The sequence below is a fragment of the Taudactylus pleione genome, unplaced genomic scaffold, assembly GCF_031769625.1.
Source record: "Taudactylus pleione unplaced genomic scaffold, aTauple2 ptg000114l, whole genome shotgun sequence".
In the NCBI taxonomy this organism is placed as follows: Eukaryota; Metazoa; Chordata; class Amphibia; order Anura; family Myobatrachidae; genus Taudactylus; species Taudactylus pleione.
In genome coordinates, this window is record NW_028284516.1 from 15,131,098 (window position 1) to 15,148,276 (window position 17,179).

A 17,179-nucleotide genomic window follows, 5' to 3' on the forward strand; every position below is an offset into this window, starting at 1 on the left:
TACCAGCATTCTAGAAAACACCTGCCGCATACTTGGGACCCCCCCCCCCCCGTGAATCAATTTCGCTAGTTTAAAACTTTGGCCCTCATTCAGAGCCGGACGCTCTGAGCAGAGCGTTCGCTCTGAATGAGGGCCGTCCTCCATAAAAATGGAGCGTCCTCCTGGACGCTCGTATAGCTGTGGGTCACCACCCACAGCACATACGAGCGTGCAGGATGATGGTCGCGATGATCTTGACCATCGCGACCATCGCCAGTGCGACCAGAAGCCTGTGGTCGGGGTTTTCGACCACAAGCCCTGGAGTGATGTCCACAAGCCCCGGCCCCACTAGTGATGTCAGTGGGGCCGGTTTCTTACGGTAGGCGTTCCCTTGGGAACGCCTCCGTCTGGCAGGCACGCCCACCAAAGGGGGCGTGCTGTCAATCAACATCGACAGCACGCCCCCTTTGATCAGACACAACGAGCGAAGGAAAGTCCTTCGCTCGTCGCGTCTGGCGCATGCGCAAGACGGAGCTCCCTCTGTCGTGCGTATGCGCAGTGCACACCATCGACCCACTTGCGAGCGGACAGCCGCTTGCGAGTGGGTCTGAATGAGGCCCTTTGTTCCCAAATATATATTATTTCGCCCCAAAATTAAAGTACATTTTTTGGGGTGTCCTGAGGATTTTTTTAAATTTATTTTTACACAGATTTACTTTTAGGGGACCCTCCCAGGGCTGCAGGCTATTTTTTTTAAGCCTGCACACCTAAACCCCAATTCTGCACTTTTTTTCGCGATGTATTACATGGAGAAAAGTTATCTCCGTTTTTTAACAAAGACTTTTCGCACCGGTGAAAAGTCTTTGATATGAATATGGGGATAATTGAAATAGGCAAAAATTATATCATCAGCGATAAATTATCGCCGATAACGGACTTTTTACCTCTAATTCAGTGATTCCCAACCTCGGTCCTCAAGGCACACTAACAGTCCTGGTTTTAGTGATATCCATGCTTAAGCACAGATGGTTAAATAAAAAAAACTGAGGTACTAATTAAGTCACCTGTGCTCAACTATGGCTAACCTTAAAACCTGGACTGTTAGTGTGCCTTGAGGACCGTGGTTGGGAACCCCTGCTCTAACTGAATATGGCCCATTGTCAAGGAGGCTCCTTGAAATTGTAGCAATCTTCCTCACTCCCTGAAAAGTCCAGCAATCTCCCTGATTGCACCTTACCTCCATTATGAAGCTATTATTTATAAAAAACAGAGATATATACATTCAAATGGGATCATTAGTATAATTTCCCAGCATTGGTTATAAGGCACAATGGGGTTGATGTATGATAGCGGCACTTAACGTGCCGCTATACCGCTTCCTGCTTCACCTCTTTACCGAGGCGAAGCAGGAAGCACATCCGATGAGATGTAAGAACATCTCATCAGCCGGAGAAGGGGAGCGTTAACTCCCCCCTCCGGCGCTACCCGCTAGAGACAGCAGCGCATCAGCCTAGTGCTGATGCGCTGTGTGTCTGTCCTGGCCGGCTCCACTGAGTATGCGCGGAATCTCGCAAGTATCGCGAGATCCCGCATGCAACCCTGGAGCCGGCAGCAGCCCCAGCAGGGACAGCACTGTCCCTGCTGTGGGGATAGGCTAGCGCCAGGCTGTAGCTGTCGGTAACGACAGCTACAGCCGGCCGAAGTCATGCGGTATGACCGTTCGTACATGGCCCTGCCATCTTGTAGATAGCAGCGTCGATAATGACAGGGGCGCATAGCGCCCCTGTCATTTACCGCCCAGATACCCGATCATACATCGGGTAGAAGCGGTATCAGAGCACATAACGTGCGCTGATACCGCTTCTAGGCTTCGCACATCTACCCCAATGATCCCTATGGCTACATGTATTTTCTGAAAAGTATTAGTGTGATTTCATCAATAAGTAGATCTTACTAACTGCTTTTGGGCTCATTTACATTTGGCTATAAGTCACTCTTATGACACGCCTCTCAGATGTAGCACTGCACATGCCCAGTTGCCCACTTTAATGCGCTCTTATAGTTGTTGCTTCCACAATCTCCTTGAAATGCTTTTTCAAAGTAGGCAAGTATGCTGCAAATATACAAACTTTATGGTGTTTCTGCAGACAAGAAGGGCACAATTCTCCTTCACCATTTAGTATCAATATAGGTGAGATTGGGTGCCAGACAGGTCTGATTAATTAGCATACGGAATGCCTGCAGTTTTTGCACGCTGCATATCTGTATAATAAAATAACTAACTGCACAGAAGCCCCTTACATAACCTGTATCTCCTATGTGTCCTGATTTATATATTCTGGAAATCATAGTTACACTGTGGAAGCCAGCCTCTATCACATGCGAGCCTTTTCCTTCTCAATGTTTTTTTTATGTGATATGCAAATACTGAAGAATGGCTGTCAAAATGACAGTGATATGAAAAACAGAGTGGGCTTGACATTACGGTTTATACAAGAGATACTGATGAAGCATTCGTCACAATACTACACATATGTCTGACCCGCAGGACATGTGTGCATGTAGCTGTTGTAGTAAAGTTGTTAACAAAAAAAAATACAAAAAAAAAGGAAGGTAGGGAGCTAGTCATGCTCGCGCTACCCGGGACAGAGGGGCGGGGTGCGGCAGGGGAGGGAGAGCAGTGTAGCAGCAGCACTGAGGGAGGGCTGTGTGCAGTGTGCGCTACTGCCCGGGACATTAGCCGAGACCATGGATAGTTCTGAGCAAGGTGAGTGCTCCCAGCCTAGTGCCTGCCCACTACCAGTAAATTATTTGCAGCCTGCTTTACTGTAACTTCCTTCCATTGGATACATTGTATCACTCTGCTGTGTAATACGCAGCACACTCTATAATGTAATACTGTACTTTTCATGTTGGTTTGTTTTGCTTTGTATACACTGTAGTGTATTATATACCCTGGAGTGTTTGTCTATGCAGTTAATTACAACATGACTGAGCTGAGGTCTTCCCTTTTTATCTCTGGTGTAATCAGCCAAAGTTAGTTTATCTACAAGAAAACATGTTGATTTAGCGCAGTGACATTGTTCTCTCCCTGTTGGTGTGCCTGTCTGTTCTCCCCCAGATTATTTTATGTTTCTCTTAACCCCTCCTGTGTTGTCTGCCTCCCTCATCCATTCCCTCCAGCAGCAGTGTGTGCCTGTACTGACAGCTGGGACGGGGCTGGCTCTGTGGCATATATATATATATATATATATATATATATATATATATATATATATACTGTACAATGTGTGTGGAGCTGGATGGCTGTATTTATGTCCAGGATTTTCACTGGATTTAAGGTTCATACACACGTAAAGATTTTCTGTCCAACCATCCAACTAGTTGATTGGTTGGAATGAAAACCTGGTAAGGGATGAAAGTAAATGACAATCAGCAATTTGCTCCCAAACGCCGGAAAATGGGCAAAAACTGTTGTTTGAACAAATTGTTTAGATCAAACATTTAACAAACTTGTCTGACCGACCATTTTCATCTGTTTTCTGGCATTTAGGAGCAAATTGCTGATCATCATTTACTCCCATACATTACCAGATTTTCATTCCAATCAATCACCTAGTTGGATAGAAAATCTTTACGTGTGTACCCAGCCTTAAGGTGCCCACACACTAGGCGTTCAGGTCACGATCCGATATCGTGTCTGATTTCTCCCTCTGCAGTCGTGGGCACGATTTGGTGTTAAAAACAATCCAAATTGGCCCACGATCTATCGTACATTCTATACTATTCCAGTGCATCGTGATAAGATTTTCAGATCTTGCCTGCAGCAGGCAAGATCTGAAGATGCGATGTACGACCAGCGGGTACGTGCATTGTAATCGTGAGTAGATACTCACGATTATGACATATTTTACACGATCTGTCGTCCCGATGCGTTGGAATCGGGCTGATCGTGTAAAATATTGCCTAGTGTGTGGGCACCTTAAGAAACAAACTCTTAAGCATTTGCTGTTGAAATTGAGTCAAGATAGACCAATAGCTGGGGGTATAACATCTTGAAAGGGACTTACAAGAGGCCGATTCGCATTGCTTAACATATGTGACTGTAAAAAATAACCTGTCTAATAAAAGACTTTCAGCAAATCTTTCATATTTTGCATTACAATATCCAGAATTCTTATTGAGTAATCTGATATTTATTGTATGCCAGCAGCAGAAAAGTCTCCATATTCATGTCTTGATTTGGTTACTTCTGCTGCTTACAATGCTAGCATCCAAAATGACGGAACTCTATGACTAATTCACCTGGAATTTCAAAATGGGTCTTGGGCTATTTCCAATCTATTCGCAACACAATCTCCCACTGTCATTGTCTTTTACAATGTTGTTTGTTATTATTTAATCACAACGTGAATTTTTCCGGATAGATGTAATTTTCGTGGTGCGCGTGGCATTTGTATGTCCAAACAAAATGTGCTGTATAGGGGTGTGTGACATATGTTAGGGCACGGGCTCAGAAAAAAAATAGTTGGGTACAATATATGGAATTTAGTGTTTTCTTTTTTTTCTAAATTCCTTTTTGAGCAGCAAGAGCCATTATAATAAAGGAGATAATGTATGTTGGAAGCATGGTAAACATCAGTCCTGTCATTTTGAAGATAATTTATTCAATTATATGACTTACTATGAAGATGGGGACTACTCTAAATTAAATATTTGTAAGTTGTGTGTATGAATATATATATATATATATATATATATATATTGTGTCTCAGTTTTCAAACGTGTGCTTATGTATATTGGCTACACAACAGCTGGTTGTTGATCACTGTCACTAAAAGGATTATCTGGGATTACCTGGAACCTTTCCCTGCTTCTGCTCTGAAAATGGCTATCATTTACATAAGGTGCACTCGTCAACGCACAGTGGGCAAAGCAGCCATTTTGTGGGCCTATTCTCATTCATGGTAATATAGTATCCCTCTTAAGATCACACCCATATATAACAACACCGTTGTAACAACCAGGTATTATCTACACATAGGGCCTGATTCAGAGCCGCTCGTAAGCGGCCGCTCGTTCGCTCCGAGCGATGTTCGCATATCCGCGTATGGGTTTTAGTACGCATGCGCGAACCAGTCAGTGCGGCCGAAAATCGTGTGCTCGCAAAATAGCGAATGCCTGCTAATTTGAGTGACAGGATGAGGCGTTTGTGGGTGGTAACAGGGGAAGGTGCTTGAAAACGGGGAGTGGAGATCCGAACGCAGGCGTGCCAAACGGTCAAAACGGGCGTTTTAAGGGTGTGCATAATTAACAAAGCAGCGTCATCGACCACGTCAGTTGGTTGTTTCTTAGCCTGAACTGTTCGCATGATTGCGGTAGGAAAATCCAACCACAAGCACTGCAAGCAGTTCATACGCCTTTCGGTGTACTCGATTAATCTAATAAATAGCGGAGATGACGTATGATGCGAGCGGCCAGGGGGCGTTTTTTACAAAAAAAACGTCCGCATGTTTTGTTCGCTCGGTCAGACATAGAGGCGTCAACAGACCGCAAAGAGCGAACGGTCAATTTAAATAGCCAGCCCCTTTTTCTGGACGAGCGAGCGCAAACAGCGTGCGGCTCTGAATCAGGGCCATAGTGTGTTACAATGTGGTAATACCTCAATGTTGTTCTTTACAATGCTGCCCCAGATACAGTATTACACTAGTTTTGGCCTGTCTTTGAATATATATATAATTATAAATTACAGCGAGGACCTACTGGTTCTGTGCTACTGTAACATGGATGGGTTACCCAGACGGGGTTACCTCGCTTGTTTTTGCTCTCAGCCCATGTAGGTACAAGCAAAGTCAAACAAGATTTCTATACCAAAATGGCTGGAAATCTGTGCATCTGTAGATCGCTAATTGGATCTGCCCCATACAAATTTCCTACAATTTGATAGCTTTGAAAGCAAAAATGTGTGCTATTAAAAAGGTAGTTATTTATCTTTCCCAGATAAGTACATTTCTATTTGCTCTCACTCTGGCTATTAACGCTGAAGGTTTTACTCTTTCCGGGCTAATTAGCATACACTTTACAAATAGCAGTGTGGAGCTTAAAATCAGCTGACCCTAATGCTTGAGTGTTTTTCCCTTTGTAGCTGGGAACGTTTGGGATGTTACTGAAGTGGATGCATGCTGAACATTTTTGGACAGACACTAAGTGACCACAGAGCATTCATGCCTCTCTTTATTATCATCTTATATTTAGAGGAGGCCACAGGGGGACCGCAGCACCAAAGTGCATAAACAGATAGTTAGGGTGGCCACATTTGTTCTGTAAAATAGGATGGTTGGGGAGAAGAGGGGTTAGGACTAGGGGTGTGACCAAAACCGTACTTTATATACCAGATCCCCCCTCATGCCCCTTTATATTCCTCAGAGCCCAAAATGCCCTTATATGCCAGCCCAGAGCCCATGCATAGCCATTTATGCCAGCCCAGAAACCCCTTCTGCTCATTTATATACCATTACTGAGTCCCTCATGCCCCATTATATTTAGAGCCCCCTTAGTCATGCCCTTTTATCTGCCAGCCTCAGAACCCCCTTAGTTATGCGCCTTATGTCAGCCCGAGAGCCGCCTTAGTCATGTCCCTTTATTTGCCTGCCTGTCAGATCCCACTGTCATGCCCTTTCATATGCCAGCCTCTGAGCCCCTCGATAAGCGAGCCTACCCCTCAGGCCTGACGCACATTTCATTTCAATGCCCAGACTGGTATAAATAGGGTTTCGGGTACATATACACATTGGGTCAACAACAGCAGACATTGGGGGAGGGCAGTTGGCCTTGGGAGCTTACACTTCAGCTCTGGTAGCACGCACAGGGTAACATATGGGCATAGTCACTGGTAAGGAGGTAACATATGGGCATAGTCACTGGTAAGATGTAGTCAGATGGCGATCCTCCCTCTGGGTCCACCTCTGAGGCTTTGGCAGATACTCTTATCTCCTCCGCACACTATGCGCTCGCAAACGGGTCGATGGTGGCCCAGTGTGCATGCGCGAGACCCGGATAGCGACGGGCAAACCGTCACTCCGGGTCTCGTACCAAAGGGGGCTGTCAATGTTGGGTGACAGCACGCCCCCTTTGGTGGGTGGGCCGGGGGAGTGGCTGCCCAAACGGAGGCGTTCCCATGTGAACACCTCCGTTAGGGGGCGGCCCCACTGACATCACGAGTGATGTCAGTGGGAGAGATTTCGGCTCTGGGAGAGCCGAAATCCCTCTGGGGCTTGCGGCAACGAGACCCTACCACAAGGGTCTCATCGCAAGCCCGATGGTAGCGATGGTCTTGACCATCGCGACCATCTTCCTGGCCGCTCGCTATAGCTGTGGGTGGTCACCCACAGCTATGCGAGCGGCCAGGAGGCCGCTCTAAAAAACAAGAAGGCCGGCCCTGATTCAGAGTGAGCTCTGAATCGGGGCCTCTGTATGTACAGGGAATAGCCCAGTCTCAGTGTTATGTCTCCAGATGGCAAGAAATACTCTCTTAGACTTTCAAAGCCAGAGGTGAGTCTTACTGTGTTTGAGCAGTCCCAGTGTGTTGTCAAAACTGGTGACTGTGTGAGACGGAGCTCCTCCGCTCTGACTCCAGACATTCACTCTTAGGGCTATATCACCGGGGAAAAACTGGCTTTTTTTGCCATGTAGTATTTTTAATAATGCATGAAAACTGATGGTCCTTTCAGATGGCACGGACATGGCACGTTTGCCGTGTTACGGCCGGGAATACCCACTGACAAAGTTGGCTGCCGTGTACATGGCGTCACTGCAAGTCAGTGAGGCAAAAATTCCAATCTTTCCTTTTACATACACACTTTTTATTTTTACCTTTAACCCCCCATAACTCCATCTGCTGCTGCTGCGCATGCCTGCTACTTTAAAAAAAAACAAAACGACAGGATTAAAAACGGCTTAAATCCGCTGCGTGTTAAAAGTACTGATTGCCGGAAAAAAATCATCCGGCTTTGGACGTTTTTTTGATTGCCGGTCAAAACCAGGCGTGTGTGAAATAGCCCTTACACTGCACACACAGGCTGAGCCTCTGTCTGGACTCAAAGCTCCACCTCACACAGTCACTGGCGGCACTTCACCAGTAAAATACAAGTAAAATGATACTTCTCAAATCCGCAGACCTAATATTGGACAATCTGTCTCCCGTATTGAATCAACACTTAGGGGTATATTTACTAAAGTGCAAGTTTTTAGAAGTGGAGATGTTGCCCATAGCAACCAATCAGATTCTAGCTATTATCTTCTAGAAGGTGCTAGATAAATGTTAAGTAGAATCTGGTTGCTATGGGCAACATCTCCACTTCTAAAAAAACGCACTTCAGTAAATATACCCCTTAGGGCGGGATGTACTAACATTGCACGGTACATCCCGCCATGCATCACATCCCTACTGATTGAATTTGCACTAACATATGCGATCAGTACCGCAATGGACAGTTCTTCTGATGAGAGCTATCTTTTGCGATCAGCTCTGCGCCTTGGACTTCCGGGTTTATGACCCGGGAGTCCATCTGCACATGCGCTGAGTGACGCGGCGGCCGTGGGGCATGCTGGGAGGGATCCGATCGGATTCATCATAACTGAGCGATGCGGTAGAAGCCCTTAGGTTTCTATAGGAGCCCCGGCGGCTAGCCAATAGTACATATTGTAAATGCGGTAAAACACCGAAAACTGGGTTTTTATCGCATTTTCCATTTAGTACATGCCGGCCTCAATGTTCACTCTAGGTGCAGGATGCTGATCAGTGAGGATGGCTTATTTAAATTTTGAAGGGCAAAATTTTATACGTGATGTATCGCTACTGTAGCTATAGCGATACATCACGTCTAAAATTTTATCTGATCAGTAGAGTGAACCCTAAACACCGGACCTAGAATGTTTCTTTAAAATCCGGGACGATCCTGTGTTATACAGGATGAGTAACAACCCTAGAAACACGCCATATATAGTGTTCACTTTTTTTGGGTAGGGTTAATATTTGGGATGCGACAAATTGCGTCGCTAAAGATGAAATACAGTTGTGGTACTATATGTAATCTTTTAACTTTTCTATTCAACTTTTTCTTTAATTCATAAGTATGTAATGTATATTTGTGTTTTTCCCATAAGATGATATGAGAAGTCAATTAAGCAATTTTTTTTTTTATTAATGTAAGCAGTTTTCATTAGTGTTCCTGCTAGGTTGTTTTAGTGGGGTGCCGCGTCCTGCCTGATTTTAAAGGGGCAAAATGTGCCCTGCCCTTTTAGTGGCGCCCCGCAAAAACTGCCTGCTCTGTGCCTTCCCCACCTACGGGCCACAGTGTGTCGCGGGTGGTAAAAGATGCGGTGACTGGTCTCCGTCGGGTGACTAGATACCGTGCAAATGCGCATAGCATCTTTACACCGTGAGGGGAGAGGTGGGGGAAGCCACCCCACAGCCTTTGCTACTGGCTAGCAGGGTGCCTATAACAGTACCTGCCTCAGGACGCCCATTCAGCGATGCACTTACCAGTACCGCCAACCCCACCGTTTTGGACAACGTCATGTGCGTGACATCATGACGTTGCACGTTCAGGGGGTGGGGACTGCATTTGTTCCCTGTTTCGGCCCTGCCACCAACAAATGTGATGCCACACACTACTGACCACAATTTATAATATTATTATTATTATTATTATTATTATTATTATTATTATTATCCTTTATTTATATGGCGCCACAAGTGTTCCGCAGCGCTTTACATAGTACATAGAACTAATAAGTGAACAAGAAACAAGTAACTTACAGTACATTACAGTGCAGGACAAGGACACAACTTATATACATTGCTGAAATAGTGATTAAAGCACTCACAATAAGCTGCCGGGAGTTGGCAGTCACGTGTTAGGTGCCCTAATGGGGAGTAGAAGAAAATGTAAAGAGAAGCACATGAGGGAAGAGGTCCCTGCTCATGAGAGCTTATATGCCAGCAAACATAATAATAAGCCTACAATAAAGGCTAAGCATCTGTCACAAGGTGCTGAACAAAAAAAGTACAACAAAGTTATATATCACATGCTGTCCCCGGGTGGTCGGTGCCCATTCTCACACTGGCACCACACAGTGTATTTAGTGTCATGGTCCATAATGGTGTAGGCAATTTCTTATGTGTCATGGAATCATTGTGCTGTATACATTAGGTGCACAATATCAGAAGCACGCACAAAAAAGTGTATTGAAAATGTATTGGGTGTTCCAGGACGGTGATAGGGAGATGGCTTAGTGGACTTGGGGACTGATTCAGAGCCTGGGGCTAATGTGATCGCAGCTGCAATTTCGTACGCAATGCAGCAGTGAAAATATGCTAATGTTTGCAAAGATCACCCGAGCATAAAGACGCACACACCTACCTGCATAAATATCAGTAACATCGGCGGCCATCTTACCCTGCCGCAGCCTTGGGAGCTTTCCTGACACACAGAGCTGTCTGTGCACTTGCACTGGCTAATTTATGCACGCCGATGTAACGGCATTTATATGGACAGACATGCCTGCGTTTTTCAGACCATCGCTCGTTACCACCCCAAAAAGCTGACAACCTGCCGCTCACTCCGCAATGGATTCCTATGTGTGTCCGATCGATGTGCACGCGCTGTGCAGGTTAAATGCATGAGCGATGGCAAACAATCGCTTGATCGTTTGCGTAATCACCTTTGCGTCCATCTCTGAATCAGGCCCTTGGTCCGTCTTGTGGGTGTGTTATAGGAGTGTTTTGGGTATGTGGCTAAACTGGTAGCCTACACAGGTGCTTAACTGCTCACATAGGAGGCCATATTCAGGTGTATTGGCCATAGTAGGGATGGCCATCGAACACCGATGGTGGAGAATCGATGGCACAGAGCCACGCCATCTTTTTTTTTTTCTTCCCTGATGCCAAGGCATGGAGCCTAGCTCTGTCCCCCAATATGACCAGTGAAGTCCTGCCCCAACCTCTGATTGGCCCGGTGAGTAATAGAACAGGGATGGCCATCGTTGGAGAGAAACCATCAATAGTTTTATACCACCAAGATTAATCACCAATGGTAACATCAATGGTTAACCCACAATGGCCATCCCTAGGCCATAGGCTGGTGTACGTTTTGATGGTGCGACCAATAGTGCATCTAAATAAGCACCAGATAGTAATTCCATGTCTGTAGAGGCTGACAGTGGGTGTCTCAGTCCCTGCACGTTTGGACGCATATATGTATATAGTGTTCACTCTAGCTCCGGCGGCAGGCAGGGCGCGCGCACCCGAAAAGGGGAAGTGGCTATTGAAAAGGGGGTGTGTCTATAAGACACATCACCTTTTTGTCACTCTTGGAGGTGTGCCTGGCACTTATGGACATGCTGGGCAGCCCCCAAGCGCTGCTGACAGGGAGCATAAATGCCGGGCGCGTGCTCCCAGTGTCTATTCACCGGCGGTGACCGGGTCACCACACATTTCCCCACCCGCGGCACACTGCGACCCACGGGTGAAGACGGCACCCACAGGCTGTGAGGGCAGGGCGCAGCGTCCCGCTAAAACAGCCTAGCGGGAACGCTATGTACCAGGGAAGGGCTTTGTAGCGCCATTTGCATAAAGCCATAGATGTGCCACTAGCAAAAAAACGCTGTGTCTGACTAAGAATCGGCCCCTGTAAGTGCGTGTTCTAGATATATTTCTTAGGGGTCTGTAACCTGATTTGGATTCAGATTGAATGTGGGGAGCAAAGGGCAACTCTGAATGACACCTAGGCAGGGAGTTTCTGCGGATGGGTTTGTTCTCAGCAGAAATAGAGATGTCAGGTCAGTAATTACTATAGGACAGTGAGTATTATAGGATGGAAAGATAACAGTAGAGAGAGGGAGAGATTACAGATTTTAGCTAAGGTTGGGATGAGCACAGGAGAAGGGGATAGACTGATTTGCGAGGGTTTAAGGTGAAGATTAGAGGTAGTAGAGTAGTTTCCTTCAGATCTGCTCTAAAATTAAAGATTCAGGTGACCCTTCCTATTCGCCAGGCCTACATCTTGCCCCCTTGCTAGCACGCCAGTGCAAACGCACATTCCCTTACCTGTAGCGTCATTTTATTTTTACTCTTTGTCACATCCGTGTGTTAGATATCAGGGCATAATAACCAATAATTGAATAGATAATTTAGGTAATAATTGTAATCTCAAACCATAACAGATTTTACTTTGTAATTATGGAGCTGATGGATGCGTCTTTATTGGCACATTACGGTAGGCTGATTTTGCCGCTTGGTAAAAGACTTTGTTAATGCTAGTCTATTGTTTTGTTTCTCTAGATATTTACTGGGCAGCATTGACAGATGCATTTGCCCCCCGATGGGTTAACTGCATTGATTTTAAAAAAGGCTTATTAGAAAGTAATGTCCACCTTGTTAATATAAATCATGCTACCTGGGGAAGAATAATAGCCTCTATCACATGATTACTTTATGGTCACCGACCCCTGGCAGATCACAGTGCTTTTCTGCCATTCCAGCGTCATTGTTTTGCTGATAATATTCCCCTTGTATATAATATATTTTGCTGATTTGCTTAGTTCCTTTCTGGGCTTATTGTGGAATTTTATGCTCTAGTATTTTGTATCCTGTGGATTCCCCTTAACAGTGACAATGATCTGCTGTTATGCATTTTGAAAGTAACTGCGCCTTAGTCATCGCCTCTTCCTATCACAGGGCTTTCATTGCAAACTATGCATTTTGAGTAATATGTAGACCTCAAACTGAAAGTCATCTGCTTGTAGTAGTTTCCACCAAGATGACCCACCCCCCCTATATAGTCACCCTGAGCTGCTGGGGGCAAACCTGAACTAGCTTTGCCGTTTACGGGACCACTGACACTGTTCTGGTTTTATTCCATTGGACGGATAACACTTCTGGACAACATTTTTGCTATATGTTATAGTTTTTACGTTCTTATCAATTTAAGCTACTCTGGTAAAATAGAAGTGTATTTGACTGATGTATAGATCTGTGCAAGGGAAATATGGCCTTGGTCATCACGGAGTGACTTAGAGTTAAAGATTTGGGGCGGGAGAAGGGGACGGACGGGCTGTGTGAGAGCCTTTCCATTGGTGCTACCACAATTAGTTGTACACTTGAGACCAGTCCCCTGACCGATGACAACATGGAGAGACTGGTGCAGTGGCCGAAAGTTTGCCTAGGTATTCCACTTTCTAGGAAGGACATAGAGGATCTGCTGCTACTGAATTTAATTCCTTAAACTGGGTACACACTGGAGCGACCTCTAATCGTTCTGACTATTTCCCTTGAGCGGGGATTGAGCGTACACACTAGAAGGACAGAGTGATATATCGTTCCGTTCTTCATTAACATACATTAGGTCGCATGCGATGTCATCTGGTTTGATGTGCCTGACGACATCGCTAGCAACTGCGGCCACGCGCATATTGAGTGTACACACTGAGCGTTGTAGGCGGTTTGTTATTACGAATTGGCAAATCGGTCCAACATTGTTGCAGTGTGTACCCAGCTTAAATCCTGCAAGTTGGAATTCTCTTGAATAGATTTTGAAAGTAAAAAAAAAAATAACATCAAGTGATCATGGGACATATTCAATTAGCTGCAAGTTTTTGTTGCAAAACATAACGCGACTATCATGCCCGATTTCTGGTCACCTCTGCTATGCCTGCTCCCTATTTTTGCGCTATCCAATTGAAAAAAATGTGCGCAATAATTTTCAGTTCAAAAACCTGTGGGAAAAGTTCAAAAAAAAAATAAAAAATGTGGAAATCTGCCTGCACACTATAAAAAAACTTCAAACAAATATTGGATAACAGTATATGGGCGGAATTCAATTCAACGCGAATTGAATAGCGCCAGGAGGGAGCTCCCGGAGCTATGCAATTCAGCACGCTGTTATGTTGGAGAATGATGGTTCTCGCAACTTAAACCTGGGTGTTTAGGTGCGAGAACTGGCATTCTCTGACTAAAGTGATGGGCGCCCAGCTGTCAGCGCCGTGCTAAGCAGTAAAACAGCCGCGCGGCCGGCACTTTTGTCGGATTTCTCCTTGCATCCCCAGGGTGGTGCGAGAAGAAATCCTTTACCCTGACCAAACATCGCGTTGAATTGGAGCTCCCTCCTGCGGCTATTCAACATCGCTTTTAATTGAATTCCCCCCCCCATTATGTATATTACTGTCCAAAAGATATTAAATGATTTTTGCAAAATGCTGTAGTTAATTTTGGGTTGCATAAAAATGGCAAGAAGTTGATTTTTAGTCATTTGAAGCAACTTTAACCTATAACTCCCAACTGCAATGCTAAAAAGCACTCCCATATAGTTGTCCCACATCTTTTACCCCATTATTTTACATTTTGCAGAATAGCCTAACACCCCAATAATGACATGTAATTATTGGCCTAATTTCGCTAAATGGAAATGTCTAATTGACTAATTTATCATTGGGGGGGCTAACAATTGTTTTACTGGGGGGGGTTAGATGTCGGGTGCAGGTATGGAGTTTACCTCATTTTACGCTCTCCTGCCTGGACGTACACTAATAATTAATCATCCAGCGCATGCATTCCTTAGGCGGCATGACTGACTGTACTACACTAATTAATCCACAACATCAGAATATGGTGGAATGCAGATGTGTCCTCATGCACCTAGCCTAAATATGCCGTAGGTAGCGAGGGTGCCGCCAGGTGTCCTGTGCAGAACGACTTTTTTCACCTGAAAATGCGTCTTTGTTACAATTGGTTGCACAAACTGTTTCATGAGACTGCACTGATTAGTTTGCAACACTTCTATAAATCTGTGCGACTGAGTCTGAATCTGTATATAATGCGCAAAAGAACTTGGCATTGCATCATAGTACCTCGTATAGAGATTCAGACTTTAGTCGTGCACAGATATACAAGTGCTGCGTATCAAATGAATCAGTGCAGTCTTGTCAAACGGTTTGCCACATCAGGTTGCGAATAAAATGCATTTTCGGGCGCAAAGACCCTTGGGGAAAGCAAAGTCGCATGGGACCTGGCACGCCGAGAAGGGCACAACTGCAGCAATAGTGTATGAAGACACATCTGTAGATATGATTAGACTTTTGCTTTCTGTCATGTTGGTTACATGACAGATTTGCTTTTATTTTGCACATGCAGACTTTTTTTTTTTAATGACTGTTTACTATCTCCCAGGGGCTGTATTTACTTCTTGTTGTGCTCTAGACAGGAAGTCTGGCAGCAACAAGATATTCAACTCTTGAAAACGGTTCTTTAATATGCATTACTGACATGTCAAGTTGTTTTCTGCTTGTGTCCACTTTAAAATTGTCCAACCTGTTAATCAAGTTTGGGGAACCTCTCTATTCAAACAAAACTGAGCAGTTTCCCGCATGAGCCAACATACAGTTATATATTTTGTGTAGAAGCAAGAGAGATGCATACTTATAGGGGTTGTACACTTTTGGACATACCCTACGATTTAGGGATATCTTCCATTTACCATTTCAGTAGGTATACAGAATTACAGCTGAAAGAGGAGATAAGTATAGCTGTCTGCTGGTAGTATTGGCTATGGCTGATACTCACTCCGGAGCCATGATTACTATGATCCCAACTTTGTTGAGGCACTGTTTGTAACATATTCTCCATACACACCAGCAGTGCTTAAAGTGGTCCTAAAGATGTGGTGGAGCTTACCCCCCCCGCCCCCCAACAACCAAACCCTCCTCCCCATGTCCTCTGAGCCTCCCTGCAGACAATAAATATATAAATTTGTGCCCTCCCTCCCTTTTTTCAATAAAGGGACAGTGTCTCAAAAGAAAGGGGCGTGGTCACTCAATAGTATCCCCATTTCAAATAACACCACAGTAGCACAATCTTATTCACATTACATAGTGCCCCTGATTTACATCACACCAGATAGTGTCCCTTATTCATGTTATTACACACAGTAGTGCCCCTTTTATGCAATGCCCACATTAGTGCCCTTCAGTGGGGTAACTGTAAATGTTGCTCCCCCCTGCCAAAAAAGTTACTGGCGAACCCCCCCCCCCCCCCAAAAAAAAGACTTTTTTCTGCGTGCGCCTCCGGCATGCACGCACCCGAGAACGGTGTGTGGTTTCGTGATCCAGTAATATCCTCTACACATTATGCCACACAGTAATGCCCCTTACACATTATGCCACACAGTAATACCCCTTTTACATATTATGCCACACAGTAATGCCCCTTACACATTATTCCACACAGTAATGCCCCTTACACATTATGCCACACAGTAATACCCCTTTTACACATTATGCCACACAGTAATGCCCCTTACACATTATTCCACACAGTAATGCCCCTTTTACACATTATATCCCACCCCCTCCAGCAACCTATTATCCTCCCTCTCTCCCCCTCCAGCAGCCTCTTACTCTTCCTCCCATGAGGATTGGAACGCTGAGGGTGTTAATTTGGAGTCGCACTGGCAGCAGCCCTTAAGACTAGGGACACAGCGCCGCCGTCATTCTGGCACCAGTCACAAGCCAATTGGCGCTTGCAGACCGATAGCCAATCAGCAGCAGATTGGCTGCCGATCCGCAAGCTCTGATAGGCTCACGACCGGCGCCACATTAGAAGGCGGCGCTGTGTCTATAGTCTCAACGGTTGCTGCATGCGGCTGTCTGCCATTGTGACTCCAAATCAACATCCTGCCCCTGCGCCCCTTCCTTAATCCGTCCCTCAAGCCACCACGGTGTCTGAGGGGGCCATTATTACGCCACTGGTGTCCTTTATACACAATGCCCACAGTAGTAGTGACCCTAATACACATAATGCCCACAGTAGTAGTGCCCCTTACACATAATGCCCACTGTAGTGGTGCCCGTTATGCAGTGCCCCAGTGGTATTGCCCCTTATGCAGAGCACACAATAGTGGTGCCCCCCATTAGTAGTACCCCTTACACAAAAACAAACACACAATGCTTACCTTAAGCCTCCTGCATCCGCTGCTGTCCGACTGCTCCAGTGCTCCTCGATTTTATGGGAAAAGACGTTTCTCCCTTCAACCACTGCGGGAGCCGGAAAGCGGAGCTCAGGAGTGAGCTCCGGCTGCCGCTGTAGGGAAGGAGCCGGGCGGCTGCTGGTAACAAAATCTCAGCGGGCTCCCAGCACCTCTTCAGC

At 45.5% G+C, this 17,179-nt stretch overlaps 1 protein-coding gene across 1 annotated transcript in view; it reads left to right on the forward strand.

Annotated features, from left to right (window-relative positions):
* Positions 1-2,627: 2,627 nt before the first annotated feature.
* Positions 2,628-17,179, forward strand: part of TPD52 (tumor protein D52) — a 78,287-nt gene continuing 63,735 nt past the window's right edge. Inside the window, exon 1 of the mRNA XM_088471423.1 lies at positions 2,628-2,746. Coding sequence (XP_088327549.1) covers positions 2,728-2,746 — 19 coding nt within the window. The 5' untranslated portion in view covers positions 2,628-2,727. The remainder of the gene's footprint in view (positions 2,747-17,179) is intronic.